This window comes from Podarcis tiliguerta (assembly GCF_965153285.1).
Source record: "Podarcis tiliguerta genome assembly, chromosome: 3".
NCBI lineage: Eukaryota > Metazoa > Chordata > Lepidosauria > Squamata > Lacertidae > Podarcis > Podarcis tiliguerta.
Window position 1 is genome coordinate 109,441,204 of NC_139536.1, and position 16,938 is coordinate 109,458,141.

The 16,938-nt window shown below is 43.3% G+C and overlaps 1 protein-coding gene and 1 long non-coding RNA gene across 4 annotated transcripts; both read right to left on the minus strand.

Annotated features, from left to right (window-relative positions):
- Positions 1 to 1,371: 1,371 nt before the first annotated feature.
- On the minus strand, positions 1,372 to 16,909 carry ESD (esterase D). Of its 3 annotated transcripts, none has more exons than XM_083435473.1 (9): positions 16,717 to 16,909; positions 13,682 to 13,757; positions 12,540 to 12,628; positions 9,588 to 9,686; positions 8,213 to 8,337; positions 7,393 to 7,512; positions 6,402 to 6,500; positions 4,723 to 4,890; positions 1,372 to 1,585 (listed from the first exon to the last, which is right to left on the minus strand). In XM_083435473.1, exons 2-9 carry the CDS (start codon positions 13,747 to 13,749, stop codon positions 1,505 to 1,507), a joined length of 849 nt encoding a protein of 282 aa, XP_083291599.1. In that variant the 5' UTR covers positions 13,750 to 13,757; positions 16,717 to 16,909; the 3' UTR covers positions 1,372 to 1,504. The 3 variants fall into 3 exon arrangements, with proteins under 3 accessions (XP_083291599.1, XP_083291600.1, XP_083291601.1); XM_083435474.1 differs by having other exon boundaries at positions 13,682 to 13,754; positions 16,717 to 16,872; XM_083435475.1 differs by lacking the exon at positions 12,540 to 12,628 and having other exon boundaries at positions 16,717 to 16,826.
- LOC310675276 lies at positions 10,157 to 11,773 on the minus strand. Its single transcript, XR_014510021.1, has 2 exons — positions 10,871 to 11,773; positions 10,157 to 10,445 (listed from the first exon to the last, which is right to left on the minus strand). It is a non-coding gene; the product is annotated as an uncharacterized lncRNA (long non-coding RNA).
- Positions 16,910 to 16,938: the final 29 nt, after the last annotated feature.

Genomic DNA, 16,938 nt, shown 5'->3' on the forward strand with positions numbered 1-16,938 from the left:
TAAACATTTTCTTAAGTTCTTCATAAATCATCTCCCAGTAATTTTTTGCCCGTTTGTGATGCCACCACATGTGTATCGAAGATCCTTCCATTTCTGAACTGGCCTCATGATTCCAATGTAGCTGCTTTGAGTGCAAAAATTAGTTACAGAATAGCCAGTACTTTATCTTTCTGCACTAACGTTTCCAGTAAAAACTACTACACCATATTTTGCTTCATAATCCTGATGAATATTTACACTGGATACAGAGTGCTTTGCAGTTCGCATTGACCACATAAAAACTGCAAATGCAACTGAACCGCACAGAGCAGCAGTGTATGATTTTAACCTTAGGAGAATCCATACTTCCATCATTAATGAAGGACACCATATCTACGCTTTTAACATCCTGATTCAAAGTACAATGGGGTAGTGAAAAAGAGCAAAAAAAAAATAGATTCTGTGTCTGACATCAGCCCAGTTTAGTGGAAGGACATGTGTAAAACGGCAGTTGTTAAATAAAAATGAATAAAGTTGAATGGTGCACAGTAAAACTGAGTGACATGTATTCAGATTCTTGTTCAATGGTGTTATCTTGCAGCTACTTTTAAGGAGACTAAACTATGGGCAGCCAGCAGCTCTCTCACATATATAGAATCATGGATTTGTAGAGTTGGAAGGGACCCCGAAGGTCAGTTGCTCCAATGCCCTGCAATGCACACATCTCAACACGCGGTCCCCCATCCAGTTGGAAACCATGCCGCACCCTGCTTAGCTTTGCAAATGTGCTAGCAGTTTTATTGCTGTAGTAAATGTCTGTTAAACCATAGCCACCCTCACAAGGCTTCCCCAGCACCCTTACTGTGCCAGGGCAAAGCTGTTTGTGTGCTGTCAGTGGGTATACTGAAGGTTACTTATTGTAGGATGACTATGATAGGACATCACGTATAAGCAGCCCAGGATGAAGACATTACTGCTGTGGGGGCAACCACATATTTGAAACGGCAGTGGGGAGAAAGGGAGGGTAGATTTGGGGGGGGGGGAGGTTAAGGCACTACTGTATTCAGCAAGCCTCTCACATACTTTACAAGCTCAAAAATGAATGGGGGGGGGTATGATTCTGTGTGTTCTACCAGGCAGCCTAAATTCTAGTTTTGAATGCAGGATCCAAAATACCACTTTCAAACTATCTTTCCCCCCTGTTACAAGCAGCCTTGCGTTGACACACACAACCATGAGCAAGCCCCACACAAACAGGGGAAGATGTTTGCCAGTTCTATAGTTTGGATAAAGCAGTGTAGCTATAATATAACTAGAAATGCTTTCGGCTTAGAATGGTAGCTTTACAGTGATATTCCCAAACGTGATTAAATTAATTCACATCAGACAAGGCATATTCCAAGTGTTTATTCTGAGGCATAAAATCAGGACTTCATTTCAATACACTGATTATTCACGTACTTTTTCGTTGTTAATTTCCACTGATTATCTTCCAATTGTTTCGTACTGTCAGGAGATACTCAAGTCAAGCATTGAGGTATTTTGCGTGGTGCCTGATATGGTCATTAATGAATGTTGCTATAAAGTAGTAACTGTGATCATAGCCCTGGGAAGGGGAAAAAGAAATCAAATGGTCAAATCTGTAGCCAACATGTCTTCAAAAGCATTGTTTTTTACAGCACTATTCAGAGGCAGCAGTACTCAAGAATGAAGTAGCTGGAAAATTCGCCTTGGGTTCAGCGTACGCATTCAGTGTAATAAATTATCTAACCATCATCTATCTCTCTGTTGACAGAGGAAGGCATCATCTACCTTTAAAGGAAACTTGCCAGAACAACTTAAGAATGTGCCCTTGTAGAGTGACAGAGGGATATAAGTGTACATATTGCACAGTATTGCAATCCTTTGGTACATTAAAGGTAAAGGTAAAGGGACCCCTGACCATTAGGTCCAGTCGTGGCAGACTCTGGGGTTGCGGCGCTCATCTCGCTTTATTGGCCGAGAGAGCCGGCGTACAGCTTCCGGGTCATGTGACCAGCATGACTAAGCCGCTTCTGGCGAACCAGAGCAGCGTACGGAAACACCGTTTACCTTCCCGCTGGAGTGGTACCTATTTATCTACTTGCACTTTGATGTGCTTTCGAACTGCTAGGTTGGCAGGAGCAGGGACCAAGCAATGGGAGCTCACCCCATCGTGGGGATTTGAACCGCCGACCTTCTGATCGGCAAGTCCTAGGCTCTATGGTTTAACCCACAGCGCCCACAATTCAAGAAAAAGGGTTCATCCTGTTCAGTAATGGCTGGCTGTGGCTCTCCAGGGCTTCCAATAAGGGAAGGTTCCCAACCCTACCTGGAGAAGCCGGGGATTGAAACTGCATGCAGAGCAGAACACAGGAACTCAGGAAGCTGCCTTATCCTGATTTACATCACCGACCCATTTACAATGGCTGGTAGCAGCTCTCCGGGGTTTCAGAAATGGGATCATGCCGGCTTTAAGGTTCTTGTATTAATTTACAAAGCCCTGAGCAACTTAGGTCCAGGGTACCTGAGGGATTGGCTGAAACCTTGTATCTCAGCTCAGTCAGGAGCATTGTTATTCATTCCCCAAGCTGGTGAGGCTCGTTGGAGGACAATGAGAAACTGAGCCTTTAATGCCATCAACCCAGTCCTATGAACACCCAGAGGGGAGTGGGTGTTGCTGTGGCCTAATCTGCTGAGCCTCTTGGGCTTGCTGATCGGAAGGCCAGTGGTTCGAATCCGCTTGGCAGGTTAAGCTCCTGTTGCTCTGTCCCAGCTCCTGCCAACCTAGCAGCTTGAAAGCACACCAGTGCAAGTAGATAAATAGGTACTGTAATGGCAGGAAGGTAAATGGCGTTTCCGTGTACTCTGGTTTCTGTCACAGTGTCCCGTTGTGCCAGAAGCGGTTTAGTCCTGCTGGCCACATGATCCAGAAAGCTGTATGTGGACAAACGCTGGCTTCCTCTGCCTGAAAGTGAGATGAGCACCATAACCCCAAAGTCGCCTTTGACTGGACTTAACTGTCCAGGGGTCCTTTACCTTTTTTTACCTATGAACACCCACTCAAGAGAGATCCAGACACCACCTTCTTAGCCAACTAGTAAATGCCTGCTGAAAATGTTTCTATTACACAAGGCCTATGCAGGTTTCCTGCAGGTTCTGATGGGGGTCTTTTTAACTACTGTTCATGGATCCTCTTCCATGAGGAAAAACTGTTTTTATTTTGTCAAGCCGTCAGGAATTAACAAGTAGCATTTGTTTGTTCGTTTACTGTTTGCTCTTTATTTGTTTGAAAGTGTTTTGGGTTGTTTTGCTGATTTATTTTTAATTCTTTAAAATAATGTATCATTCTTTATATTGGTGTAGTGGGGGTTTTTTGGGATGTGAGTGAATGAGAGAGGGGAGCAGACAATATCTAAATAAACCTGAAAATGATAATAATACTGCCTCAGGAGGCAAAAAGAAGCATCATCAACCTTTACTACTGAAAATTTAACACAAGACACAAAACGCTTAGGCTTTAAGGTTTTAATAATAATAATAATAAATTTTATTTATACCCCGCCCTCCCCAGCCAAAGCTGGGCTCAGGGCGGCTAACAACAATCAAAACAATCCAACATTCTAAAAACTTTCCACCATAAAATCAATCAAAAACAAATTGATGGCAACCAGCAAGCAAGACCCTGTGCAGATTGCCAGAGGAGGGGGTCAGGCTGAGCCCTGACCAAAAGCCTGGTGGAACAGCTCTGTCTTACAGGCCCTGCGGAAAGATGTCAAGTCCCGCAGGGCCCTAGTCTCTTGTGACAGAGCGTTCCACCAGATTGGTGCCACAGCCGAGAAAGCTCTGGCTCTAGTTGAGGCCAGCCTAACCTCTCTGAGGCCTGGGACCTTCAGGATGTTTTTATTTGCAGACCGTAGGTTTCTCTGTGGGGCATACCAGGAGAGGCGGTCCCGCAGGTACGAGGGTCCTAGGCCGTATAGGGCTTTAAAGGTTAAAACCAGCACCTTAAACCTGATCCTGTACTCCACCGGGAGCCAGTGCAGCTGGTATAGTACTGGATGAATGTGATCTCGCAGTGACGACCCCATAAGGAGTCTCGCTGCGGCATTCTGCACCCGCTGGAGTTTCTGGGTCAGTCTCAAGGGCAGCCCCACGTAGAGCGAGTTACAATAATCCAGTCCGGAGGTGACCGTTGCGTGGATCACAGTGGCTAGGTCAGGGCGAGAGAGATAAGGAGCCAACTGCTTAGCTTGGCGGAGATGAAAAAATGCCGCCTTTGTTATAGCTGTAATCTGCGCCTCCATAGAGAGGGAGGTATCGAAGATTACACCCAAACTCTTAACGGACGGTGCTGGCACTAGTTGCACCCCCGCAAGAGATGGGAGTTGCCCCCTCAATCCCATATCGCCCCGTCTCAGCCAGAGGACCTCTGTCTTCGAAGGATTTAACTTCAACCGGCTCCCACGAAACCATCCAGCCACAGCTTCCAGGCATCTGGTCAGTGTGTCTGGGGCCGAGTCAGGATGGCCATCCATCAACAGATAGAGTTGGGTGTCATCAGCATACTGATGGCAACCCAGCCCAAAACTCCGGACAAGCTGGGCGAGGGGGCGCATAAAGATGTTAAAAAGCATCGGAGAGAGAATCGCACCCTGAGGCACTCCACACACCAGGGAGTGGCGCAATGACAATTCCCCCCCAAGCGCCATTTTAGGACATTACCTGTTGCATTCTGAAGACCACTGGGATTTTGTGCTCTGTGCAGGCAGCAATGAAATTATCAGGCAGCAATTGTCCTGCTGTAAGGAACTGGTCATCTTTGCCTTGATCAATCAGAATGTCCAAAGAGGGGCCTTTGTAGGACTTCACAATATGTGTAGCATCGTAAGCCTGCAACGGATATAGATACATTCACTTCTAAAAACTGCAGCATCCAGACAAGAGGTTATCCATAGTGACCTTTCCTCCACACTTTCCAGGCATAATCTGCACTTTAAAGCTCTACGTCTGATTGCTCTTTGTAGGCTTCAGAGCTTTCCCTGTAAAAACCGCTCTTCAAAGCGAAAGCAGAGCAAAGGGCAATCCACAGAAAATTCGAATTGCCGTTCATTGCACTTCAGCTTTAAGGAGTGGGTTTTCGCACAGAAACCAGTGGGGGGGGGCAGTGCTTGGATATGCAGCTTTAAAGCATGAGCCTGTGCCTGAAAACAGCAGGGCAAAAGGTAAATGTGGATAAGCCCAAGATCTCACAATACTGGAAAAGCAATGACCAACAGAAAGAATCACAATTCCTATCCAATTTACAGTCAATTCCAAATTCAAATGCAACGCTGACCAGGCTCACGTTCAGTATTCATAACAAAATAAAATAATTTAAAATTAAAAAATCCTTCCAGTAGCACCTTAGAGACCAACTAAGTTAGTTATTGGTATGAGCTCATACCAATAACTAACTTAGTTGGTCTCCAAGGTACCAACATGGCTACCTGCCTGTCTTCAGTATTCATATAACACACACATTTATTTTGCAGTGGACATAACAAATAGAAAGTCAACAGCAGATAAAACGATTTATGCTGATGGGTGGAGTTTCGGACATTCCTTGGTAACAATGACATCACTGTGAGCAACAAAGTGGACTTTTAAGCGTAACAGCAGCAGCCAAAGAGGCAGATTTGCTATAGAGTGAATGTGTTCAGGAGCTCGTTTGCCCTTCCCCATGAAAACTTAACTCTGCCACTATTTCCTAGCCTGTCTTGGAAAATGTTCTGCACCAGAGATTGGGAGCAGCCAAGGAAAGTAACACAATTCTGGCTTGCTTGTTCTTTATGAGCTACCCCATTTTCTTATTTTTCAACTCCAACACGGGAGAATGCTGGAAACATTTCTGCCAGGAACCACCATTCCTCTCGCACTCCAGAAGGCTTTACAGTGTTACAACCACAAGAATGAAATGTAGAGGAGTAAGCAATGCCAGCAAGGGCGCTTCCTTGGGGGAGTTGGGGGGGCTAAGGCCCTCCCATATCTAAGGAGAGGGCCGGGCCCCCTCAAAATTCCATGGCGACTATGCACACATGCCACGCAATGTGCTCACCTCACTTGCACACGCCGTATGACATACTTGCCTCATGCACGCAAGCTGCACCACGTTAAATAAATCATGGCGTTTACCTAATTTTAAGACCTGGTAAGGAACAGACTATTGTTAATATGTCCTGATATGTAAAACCACAGAATCCGAAGAGGGTGCGCTTTCTTTTTCCCATGACTGTATAATTTTATACCCCTTTTCAAGACTGCACCCAACCTGCCTTGCCTTTTTAAAAAAATCTATATTCATGAAGCAGTTTGATGGCGCTTCTGTGGTTATTCTATACCATGCTGATATTTCCAGTACATACCTCCCATTTGGTTACATCCGACCCCAGGTATCCACTAAAAGCTTTCTTCCCCCACGGGCACTGAATTGGGTTGCAGATTGGTGCAAAGGCTGAAACAGACTAGTTAGAAATGGAAGATTCGAGGAAAACAAAGCAACTGTGTTAATATCTGAATCTAGATTTCCCCCAGCAACTATCAATTTTTAAAAACTGCATTTGTAAAGTTGTAAAAAACAGCATGGTTCTAGAAAACAGCTGCTTATTTTCACCTTTTGTCATGTGTAGGAAAGGACAGTGCAAACTCATCTTGTCCTGGTGTACGGACATGTATAGACATAACACAATTTTTATTTACTTTATTTGTTTCTGTCCCCATTTATCAATATATCTTCAAAGGATTGTGCCATACTTCAATTTGCACCGCCTATTAATTGTAAACATCCAGAATGCCAATCTACTATATACAGTGGTACCTCGGTTTTCAAGCATCTTGGAAGCTGAACGTTTCGTTTTTCTAACGCCAAAAACCCGGAAGTAATTGCTTCCATTTTCGAACACTTTTCGGAAGTTGAACAGCTTTCGCTGAGTTTCCCTCCAATTTTCCCCATTTAAATTGCAGACTGCCCTTTGCGCCTCAGTTTTTGAACGTTTCGAAAGTCGAACGGTCTTCCGGAACAGATTACGTTTGAAAACTGATGCACCACTGTATTTTGGAAAGTTGTTTGATATGTATTTGGACATCTCTTAAAATAGCATAACTAAATTTTACATGATGGTTCCTGATATCAAGGAGCAGGTTTTTGTCTATGTTTGGATACAATCAGACAGCAAGATGGTGCACTGACCCTTTCAAAACTGCACTGAATTTGACCACTGATTTAAAAACCGCACTGATAAAGGTGATTGCATCTCTTACTTTTTCAGGGTAAATTTTCTTAACATTATCTCTCTTTGCATCATTATCTAATTCCTTTACTTTATTCGATATACATTAAAGAATTCAGAATCTTACCTTGTATTTTCCGGGATTCTTCAGAGCGAGGATTAGCGCACCATGACCCCCCATTGAATGGCCGGAAATAGAAATCCTCCCAGAGTCAACTGGGAAATTGGCATTTATCAGATTAGGTAACTGGAAGACGTCAATGGGAAGGAAATAGATGTGAGTATATTAACATTTTGACCTACACTTTATCAAACCTTTGCCTTTGTCCAACACATTATCAAACAGCAGCACACATGCTGCCCAATAAGCTTTCTGTGGAATATATTGGCTACAAAGAAACAGAGAAACTATCAGTAAACTACTCAACTTGAGGAGATTTTACTCTAACAGTTTCAGGGGTCTTTGCAAGTATATGAAGGCAGAGCAAGTTTAAAGAAGCAATGCTATTGCCTGCACACTTAAAGAGACACCAGGCCTTTCGTTTGACTTTGGTGATGTTGGGCAAAGTTAGGGAAGATGGTAAGAGTTTATAAGGAATTACAGGGTACCATATTACAGAATTTCTCAGAGCAGAAAATTAGACCCTCAGAGCTTGAGTGCAGGTGAGAAAATGTGTGAGAGGAAATGCAGGACAAATTTACAGGTGTCTTATTTTCTCAGAGACAAAGCGCAAGTACCAATGCCAGATCTTGCCAATACGGACACAGTTGGGTGTCGGATTTTTCTTTCTGAGTCCAGAAGGATACTCATATGTATCTGACCATCAAACTTACAGTAGAAGGATGGGGGAGAAAAAGTTGGGGAACCCACACCTTGTATTATATCCCATTCTATATTTACATCAAGAGAATTGTACACAGGCACAATTAACCAAGCCAAAAGTCACCTCATCCTTTATGTACGAGTACATGCGATAATTCGTTTTCCACGGATCTTCAGTGGCATCCACGTAAAAACCAGCTCCAGTGCCAAAATCCCAGCTCTCATCTTCTCCTTTAATATTGCATCCACCTACCATGGAAAGAAAGTCTACGTTGATAATCACCATTGACAGCAGAGGAGTGGCACTTTTCCTTTATGTTCAAGGGGCTTTATGTGCATGCCTCTCTTTGCTTGGCAAAGGGTTGCCAGGCAGAACAGTCTACCTGGTAACGAGGAACACCTTGCACATTTGGATGGACTTTATTAGATGAAGAGCTAAAAGCGCATGCAACTGTCTAGCCAATTGTGGGGAAATAAAAGGCAGATCTTAAGTGTGTGCTGTTCCCCACCCCACCGCCCAGGAGAAAGATGCATTTACAGGAAAATCTGCTTATCAATACTGTATCTGTGCTGATCTGGCAACTACTAGAACGGCACAGGAAAACATCTGTTGGTTAGGAAGGCCCAACAGAGACTCCATTTTCTCAGGGTCTTGCAAAAGAACAATGTTAAACAAAAATTGATGATCTCCTTCTACCGGGCCACAATAGAAAGTGTCCTTTCATACTGTATAACAGTGTGGTACGCTGGTTTGACAGCCACAGACAGGAAGTCCCTACAGAGGGTGGCGAATACAGCACATGACATCATGGGCTGTCCTCGGAGTTTGCTAGATGACATTGTGGGATGACATCAGGAGAGCAAGGAAAATTCTTAGGGATGACTCACACCCTGGCCAGCACTTCTTTAATCTCCTACCTTTGGGCAGGAGATACAGAAATATAGTCAGCTGCACCAACAGGTTAAAGAACAGTTTTTATCCATGGGCTGTTGGGCTGCTGAATGGGGAAAAATAGTGGTGTACAGTGGCAACTTGGGTTAAGAACTTAATTCGTTCTGGAGGTCCATTCTTAACCTGAAACTGTTCTTAACCTGAAGCACCACTTTAGCTAATGGGAGACCTCCCATTGCCGCTGCGCTGCTGGAGCACAACTTCTGTTCTCATCCTGAAGCAAAGTTCTTAACCCGAGGTACTGTTTCTGGGTTAGCAGAGTCTGTAACCTGAAGCGTATGTAACCCGAGGTACCACTGTAATTGACTTCCGACAAGCACACAGAACACAAACAAGATTGAGTGTAGGGGGGGGGGGTCGTTTAATTTCACTGCACACAGGTGGTGTAGTGACAATAAAGAATTATTATTATTATTATTATTGATACAAATGGACAAGATTCTAGGATTGTATACAAAGTTTGGCTTAACTTACTAGTAATACGCACAGCTACGTAACAGCAATAATTAAAAGCAATTAATTTGATGTTCATTGGCCTAGCACTTACGTGGGCTGGTATCTGGGGCAACCACAACAAGGCCTTGTTCAGCTGCAGCTTGATGGAAACCTGCTTTCGTTATGAAATTTTGTTCTGTGCACGTTAATCCTGAAAAGACAGAAGAGCATTGTAATGGCAAGAGCACTGCCAATAGGGTTCTGACTCAGAAGCTATCCAAGTGAGCGTGTTTTAGCCCAAAAGTAAGAGGATGCACTTTCCACTTTGAACCATTGTTTATATCTTTTGATATTGTTGGGCCTAAGTGTCTAAATTGATTAGCCTCAAAGTATAACTTCAAAAAAACGAATTCCCCCATCCTCCCAGTGATGAATGTTTATATAACAGGGTTTTTTGTTGTTGTTCCAGGTTTTTTCTTTCAGAAAGATTCCAAACATTTTTGCCACTCATTTAGCTGTTTCCCTAGCTAAATGTCTCCCCTAGGAAGAACTGGAAAAGATAAGTAAACCTAGGAACAACAATCGTTTTAATTGCTGTTATACAACTAATTAAGGACAGCTTCTCCCCTTTAATTTTCAGGATTTCCTTACATAAAGGGCCATAACATGCCACTATCAGCCTGTTTGTTTATAATCTGGATTCTCAGATATATAAATTGCATGTGGCAAAGTGGTATATTCAAACCACTCGATTATTTCTCTTCTGTTCTTTCGGTGGAATATGATGGAATAAAATATCTGATTTTTTACAATTTATTTGTAATTCTGCCACCATGCAAAAGTTATTCAATTACGGTTTAACTGCAATTAAATTTTCTTCATTACATTTTTTATCAATGTACCAGTAGACAAAGAAAACAAAAAAGACATTGTGTTGACAGTGAATATTTTTTTTTATTATACATAAGGTCTCATTCATTGCTGAAGAGTAAAGAAAGTTCCACTACCATGAAATGCTACCATGTTTAAATTGATCCTAATAATACCAGTAGCAGGAAGCTAAGAATTTCCACAGGCACATATAAGAAGGGAAAACAGATTTTTATGAAAAGTTCTTTCTTTGCAATCACACTGACCAATTTACTGCTAGTTTTTCTGACTGTGAAGTTTGCCAGTTTTTGGAGTGTCTTCCTTGAGTGGCAGATTTTAAAAGAGCCTACCAATTTTTAGCAATCTTCATAAGGGCAGTTCCTACCAAAAAGTAGGACATGACAAATAATGCTCTGAGGGCTGCTAGTTAGGGAGAGCAGTGCCAAAGTTGGAACAGGGTGTGCAATCCATTAGACTATTACAAAAAAATTGTAAAACATCTTAGACAGAATAAACATCTGGAACTAAAGAACAAACCCACCACATATGGGTGAGTGACCGTCTATTCTTTGTTAATTACCATATGTGGTCTATAAATACCTTAAAGGGCTATGTGGCACCTCATTAGTCATACAGCACCTTTCTCACTGGAGCAAGATGCCACCTGGGTGTGAACTTCAACACTGATTCTCTAAATTCTGGCTGAAGCAGTGTAAGGAAACCTTCTAATTTAACACAAAAGCTTAAGTCTCTTAGGGTGTCAGATTTTGTCCGGCGCCTAACAGCATCTTGCAGAAAGAGATGTGCCACAAATTATCTTATCTATAAGCCTTTATTGAAGCTCAGCTGACAGCAAAAGCAAGGCAGTCTGGCTTTATCGCTGAATCACACATGTATCTAGATCAGGGCAGTCCTGCTTTCATACCAAGTGGACCACAATAGCACTCAGTCATGGAACCTGTGGACTGCAAACTGTTTTGCCACATGGAGCAAGGAGAGCAAGTCAAAATTGAAACTCCTTGTGCTGCCTTCCAAAAAAAAAACCACAAATAAGCAAGGTGTTGGGCTTTGGGAAGGAGGTATGAGGCTCTGGCAAGGGATGTGGGTAGCACTGTGGGTTAAACCACAGAGCCTAGGACTTGCCAATCAGAAGGTCGGCGGTTTGAATCCCGCGACAGGGTGAGCTCCTGTTGCTCGGTCCTTGCTCCTGCCAACCTAGCAGTTCGAAAGCACGTCAAAGTGCAAGCAGATAAATAGGTACCACTCTGGCGGGAAGGTAAATGGCGTTTCCGTGTGCTGCTCTGGTTCGCCAGAAGCGGCTTAGTCATGCTGGCTACATGACCCAGAAGCTGTACACCAGCTCCCTCGGCCAATGAAGTGAGATGAGCGCTGGAACCCCAGAGTCGGCCACGACTAGACCTAATGGTCAGGAGTCCCTTTACCTTTATGAGGCTCTGGCAGGGTCCCAGAGCCCTCCCACCTCCTTCCCAAAGCTGGGAAAGTGCTAACAAGGTTTTGGGAAGGAGGAAGGAGGACTCTAGGACCCTCTCAGAGCCCTCACACCTCCTTCCCAAAGCCTAGAGCCTTGCTTAGCCAGCTTTGGGAAGGAGGTACGAGGGCTGGAGGGGGGGAGCATAAAATGGTGCAGAGGGCTGCCAAAAAAGGCATTGAGGGTTGCGAGTTGGACCAACCTGATCTAGATGATAATCTACAAAAACACTTTGCAATCTTATCTGGGCTATAAGATTGGCGGAGGGGAGCCTTCTTGCTGTCTCCCTGGCAGGTGCTGCTCCCCGTGTAGGGATGCAATATAAGGCTCCCTTGGTATGAAAATTCCCTTTTCCTAGTGGTACAGACAACATTTTTGGTAAGCTTCTGTCACTTCCTCAAGACACTTTTGTTTCCCCAGGCTTCAGACTTATGGTGGGCCCATTTAGCTTGCTGTGATATATGGAGTTTTGACAATGCGGTTTCGTAGAATTTATGTTTTCATTTCTTTTAAACATATTTTATTATTTTATTTGTTGTTTGATCTCTTTCTGGAAAGACTTTGTGATAATTTTTTGATGAAAAGTAGTATACGGATCTCTGAAATAACTATAAGAAGCCTACTGAAATCACACCTACAACATGTTTGAATTAATTTTAACCACCTTTGGCAATATCTTTTTCAAGGGCACTTCAGATTACTCACCTGAGAGCCAGTACAATACAGGGCATTTTTCAGTTTCTGCTTTGGGTGGCAGATAAACCCCAAACTTCATTTTGCATTTCAGCTCAACGCTGTTGACAACAAAATGCAGTTAACATGGACTAACGAAACTCGACAAAATTAATGTCGTTTATAAGAAACCGCAACTTCCAATCAGAGTTGCCAGAGGCTAATACTCAAGCCGCATGCTTTATTTAACTACTTAAGAGTGTTCTTGCTCCCCCATGGAAATCAGTGCAACTAATTCAGTCAAGGCAAGTAGAGGCAGCAGACAATTGGAGCTGCCACAAGAAGGGACAGGGTGCAGATTATCAAAGAGGGTCTACCTGAGCATCCAAGAACGCAAAAGGAGACACAGAGGGACTGAGCATAGAGACTGAAGGGACAGAGTGGAGTACAGTGGGGTGGGTGTGGCCAATCTGCGGCTCTCCAGATATTGGACTACAGCTCCCATCATCCCCGCCCATTGACCATGCTGGTTGGGGCTGATGGGAACTGGAGTTCAACAGCATCTGGAGGGAGACAGCTTTCCCACTCCTGCAATGGACAACTGGACTTTCACTGAAAAAGCAAGGAAGATGTAGTGATGGTTAAGCTACTAAAAACGTAACTGACATTGAAGAACAAAAAGATGTTTTCTCAGTACTTTGGTATGACACCAAAGCCTAAATATCAACAGAACTGCTATATGCAAAATTGCTGTCTGCCAAAAAAATCAGGAAGAGGCAAAAATGAATATGCATTTGTTTAGTAATTAGCTGTTGTCCAGCCCCAAGCACATGGGTTATAGATAGTGGGTAGGTTGCACCCAAAGGCTTCTGCTGTGGCACAGGGCAGGTGCAGGAGAGGGGGAATACCCCCTTGCACTAGTGCTAATCCTCGCACTAGCGTTTTTATTTAGTATTTTTATTTATATTGCCCTGTGGGTATAGGCCTGCAGCATAAAGGTGCTATTCAGTGTTATTCCTACTCAAGAATAGGTCAATTCAAGTTAATGGACATGGCTAACTTAGGTTCATTCATTTCAGAGGGTCTACTCACCTACATAGGACTTAGCTAAATACAACCCTAACCCCAGGGTTGTAAAATATCCTTAAAAAAAATTTCATGAATAAAACATTTACCTGTCATGCTCAAACACTTTCTGAAAACCACCAAAGCATTTATTGCTAGAAATTTCTTTCAAGGCCATGATCTCCGCTGGAAAGAAAGGGGGAAAACTGTTTTAGAGTTGTACTTATTTATTAAATTTGTAAAACACGCTTCACTACATCTAATGGTATTGAATTCCATAGCTGAATTTACAGCAGCTAACAAGAAGATAATTCAGGCTGAAAGTATATACACTTACCTGGGAGTAAGTTGCATTAAACTCAGGTGGGCTTACGTAGGAGTAAGCATGCATGTAAATGCACCATAAAGCTTCTACAACAGATAAAGGATTTTTCCTACCAACCTACAGTTTTTCTTCACAATGCCATCACCCCTAGTTATTCATAACACACAGAGAGAGACATTCTTCAATATATAGATTCAGATTTCAGAAGGCAAAAAACTGAGACATAACTGTGTGCTGTATTTGGGAAGTTTGCCTTTGTTTTCCTGATTTTACAAGCCTGTGTGGCAGAGCCTAGAAAACAGGGTTTCCTTTCTTGGTTCCCAAACTGGTGCCCAGACTTGGTGCCCAGTCTAAGGTCAGTGGTCAGTTTGAGCCAATAAGATCTTTCTCCCTTAATCCAAGGTGCAGCTGGAGGTGGCTGTGCCACTGAAGAGAATTCCAGGACTCAACTTTTACTATTCTATCACATGTTCCTAGCATGGGAGGGGATCTGGAACTGAGCCTGCCAAACTCAAATCGTTCAATTAACCTTTGGCCAGGTTGGAAAAGATTTTGCAAGGACAGGAGTTGTAGTAAATCAGTTTGAGAAGTTGCTGCCAGGGAGTTGAAATTGTGCTGTTTGAGGGCAGGGGAGCATTTTACTGCTTGTGCTCTTTCACGCCCTTTTATTGCCACATATGGTCAGGGCTATCATTAGGCCAACCAGACAACCACCTAAGGTGCAAACCTCCTTTGAGGGGCACAGTTTTATGCAGATTAGCTCATAAATTTCCGACAATATTTTATTTTTAGTTTTTATTTTGAAGAAGTTTATCATTTCTACAAGATGTTCATTTTTGAAAATTGCAGTGAGCAATTTTTGGTGTGCGTGCAAATCGATAGCCTTGCCAAGGGCATAAAATAGCCTGGCAGTGGGCACCGGGCATGGTAACGTATTGTTAAACCTGCATTTTGAAATATTTGTGATTTTTATTGTGGGTTTGACTTTGGTTGGAAATCCTTTCAGGGCTTCTTATCCAGCGGGAATCAAAGAACCGTAGCGTTGCAAGGGACCCCGAGGGTCATCCAGCCATACAGGAATCTCAGCTAAAGCATCTGTGACAGATGGATATTCATGCTCTGCTTTAAAACCTCCAAGGAAGGAGAACCCATCACCTTCTGAGGGAACCCACACCATGGTTGAACAGCTCTTACTGTCAGAAAGTTATTGTTTAGTCGGAAGACCCGGGGTGTGTGCGTGTGGTGCTACGGGTCACTGTGTCTGCCTTCTTTTTTATATTTATCACATTTGTATACTGCTGTTCATGGCATAACAAAACAGAATACAGTGGATGCTCGGGTTGCAAACGTGATCCGTGCGGGTAACACGTTCGCAACCCGCAGCTCCGTGTGTGCACACTCAAGGGTTGCGATTTGGCGCTTCTGCGCATGCCATAGCTGTCAACTTTTCCCTTTTCTTGCGAGGAATCCTATTCGGAATAAGGGAATTTCCCTTTTAAAAAGGGAAATGTTGACAGCTATGGCGCATGCGCAAAGCGCGATTTAGTGCTTCTGCACATGCGCCAAAACCCGGAAGTAACCCGCTATGGTACTTCTGGGTTTGGCGCGGTGCGCAACCCGAAATCGCACAACCCGAAGCGTCTGTAACCCGAGGTATGACTGTAGAAGCACAAAATATGTAATAAAAAACGAGAACAAAAACCCGAAACGAACCAATACCACCCCCACTCCCAAAGGTCTGGGGGTTCGAGACCCCCTTGGGGACAGCTGTGGGCAAAAGATTCCTGCATTTGCAAGGGGCTGGACTAGATGGCCCTTAGGGACCCCTTCCAAAACTACAATTCTCTTAAGTATAAAGGGAAGTGTAAATGGAATAAACCTAAACTTTGCCTGGCCAGCAGTGGACAAACTGGTTCTGTTAAGTTGTGGGTGAGCGTATCAGACGACACAGCGATTCCTCAGACTGATCTTGTTTATTCACAGACCCAGAACAGAACTGGGCTGAAGGGTTCAGCCAGCCTGCTTATATAGAGCTCCACTACAATGCAACAGTAACTACTTTCTGTAACTATCCAATCACTGAACGTCACTTTCAATTCCTTATTTGCATATGCGGACCTGAGTGAAAACTATCCACAGTATCCCCCTGCTGGCCCAGGGTGAGAACTTCAATACATAACAGGTTCCTTTATTAATTCCCCACAACTGTTTATATTCTGTTTTTTCTTTATATTCTTTTTTCTTTTCCTTTTCATTTTATTCTTTTTCTTTTACTATTGTTAACTCTTTTTTGTTACATTTATGTATGAAAAATAATAAATATTATTGTGGGGGGGAGATTAAATAAATAACAAAATGTTCGATAAGAAAAGTTAGGAAATATGATTATGACTGTGATATGGCTTTATGAAATAATGATATTGGAAACTACTATATATAATCACTAAGAAATTCAGATGGAAGAGACTAGAGGAAGTCAAGTAATATGTTTATGAAAATGGATTTTAATTAATTAAGTTTTAGTTTATGTAGTGATTTGATGTATTTTATGCTTTATATTCTTTTTTTCTTTTCGTTTTATTCTTTTTCTTAACTCTCTTTTTTTGTTATGTTTATGTATGAAAAATAATAAATATTATTGTGGGGGGGGGGAATTAATTCCCCAAAACTGACCGACACACAACACACACACACAAAAGCAAGCTTTGCAAACCGCCTCAGCCACAGGCTGCGTCTGCCCGTCGAAGTGAAACCGGCACCAGGGAAAGCAATGGCGGTGTGTGGAAAAGAGGGAGCTATCCTTTCCCTGGAGGCACTTACCGTCCTCCCCAGCTGCCTTTCTGAGCTCCGCAGGTGGGTCAAGCGACACCAAAATTCCCTCAATAAGTTGGCCTTGCCTCTCTCGACGAGGGTCCGTTTGCTTTTACCTCACACACGCGCGCGCGCGCGCTCTCTTTCTCTGGCGCCGCGGGGCTTCATGGGAATTGTAGTCCCTCCGCCATGGACTTCGCCTTGCTCCGAGCGACGGGAGGACTCCACCTC

Excerpts from the sequence above, each read along its gene's own strand:
- ESD (XM_083435473.1), bottom strand. The coding sequence starts at position 13,749 with ATGGCCTTGAAAGAAATTTCTAGCAATAAATGCTTTGGTGGTTTTCAG. Across the intron at positions 8,338-9,587 it reads TGCCCCAGATACCAGCCCAC|GTGGATGCAATATTAAAGGA; the intron begins GTAAGTGCTAGG and ends TTTCCATGGTAG. Across the intron at positions 1,586-4,722 it reads TGGTCTTCAGAATGCAACAG|GGCTATGATCACAGTTACTA; the intron begins GTAATGTCCTAA and ends TCCCCTTCCCAG.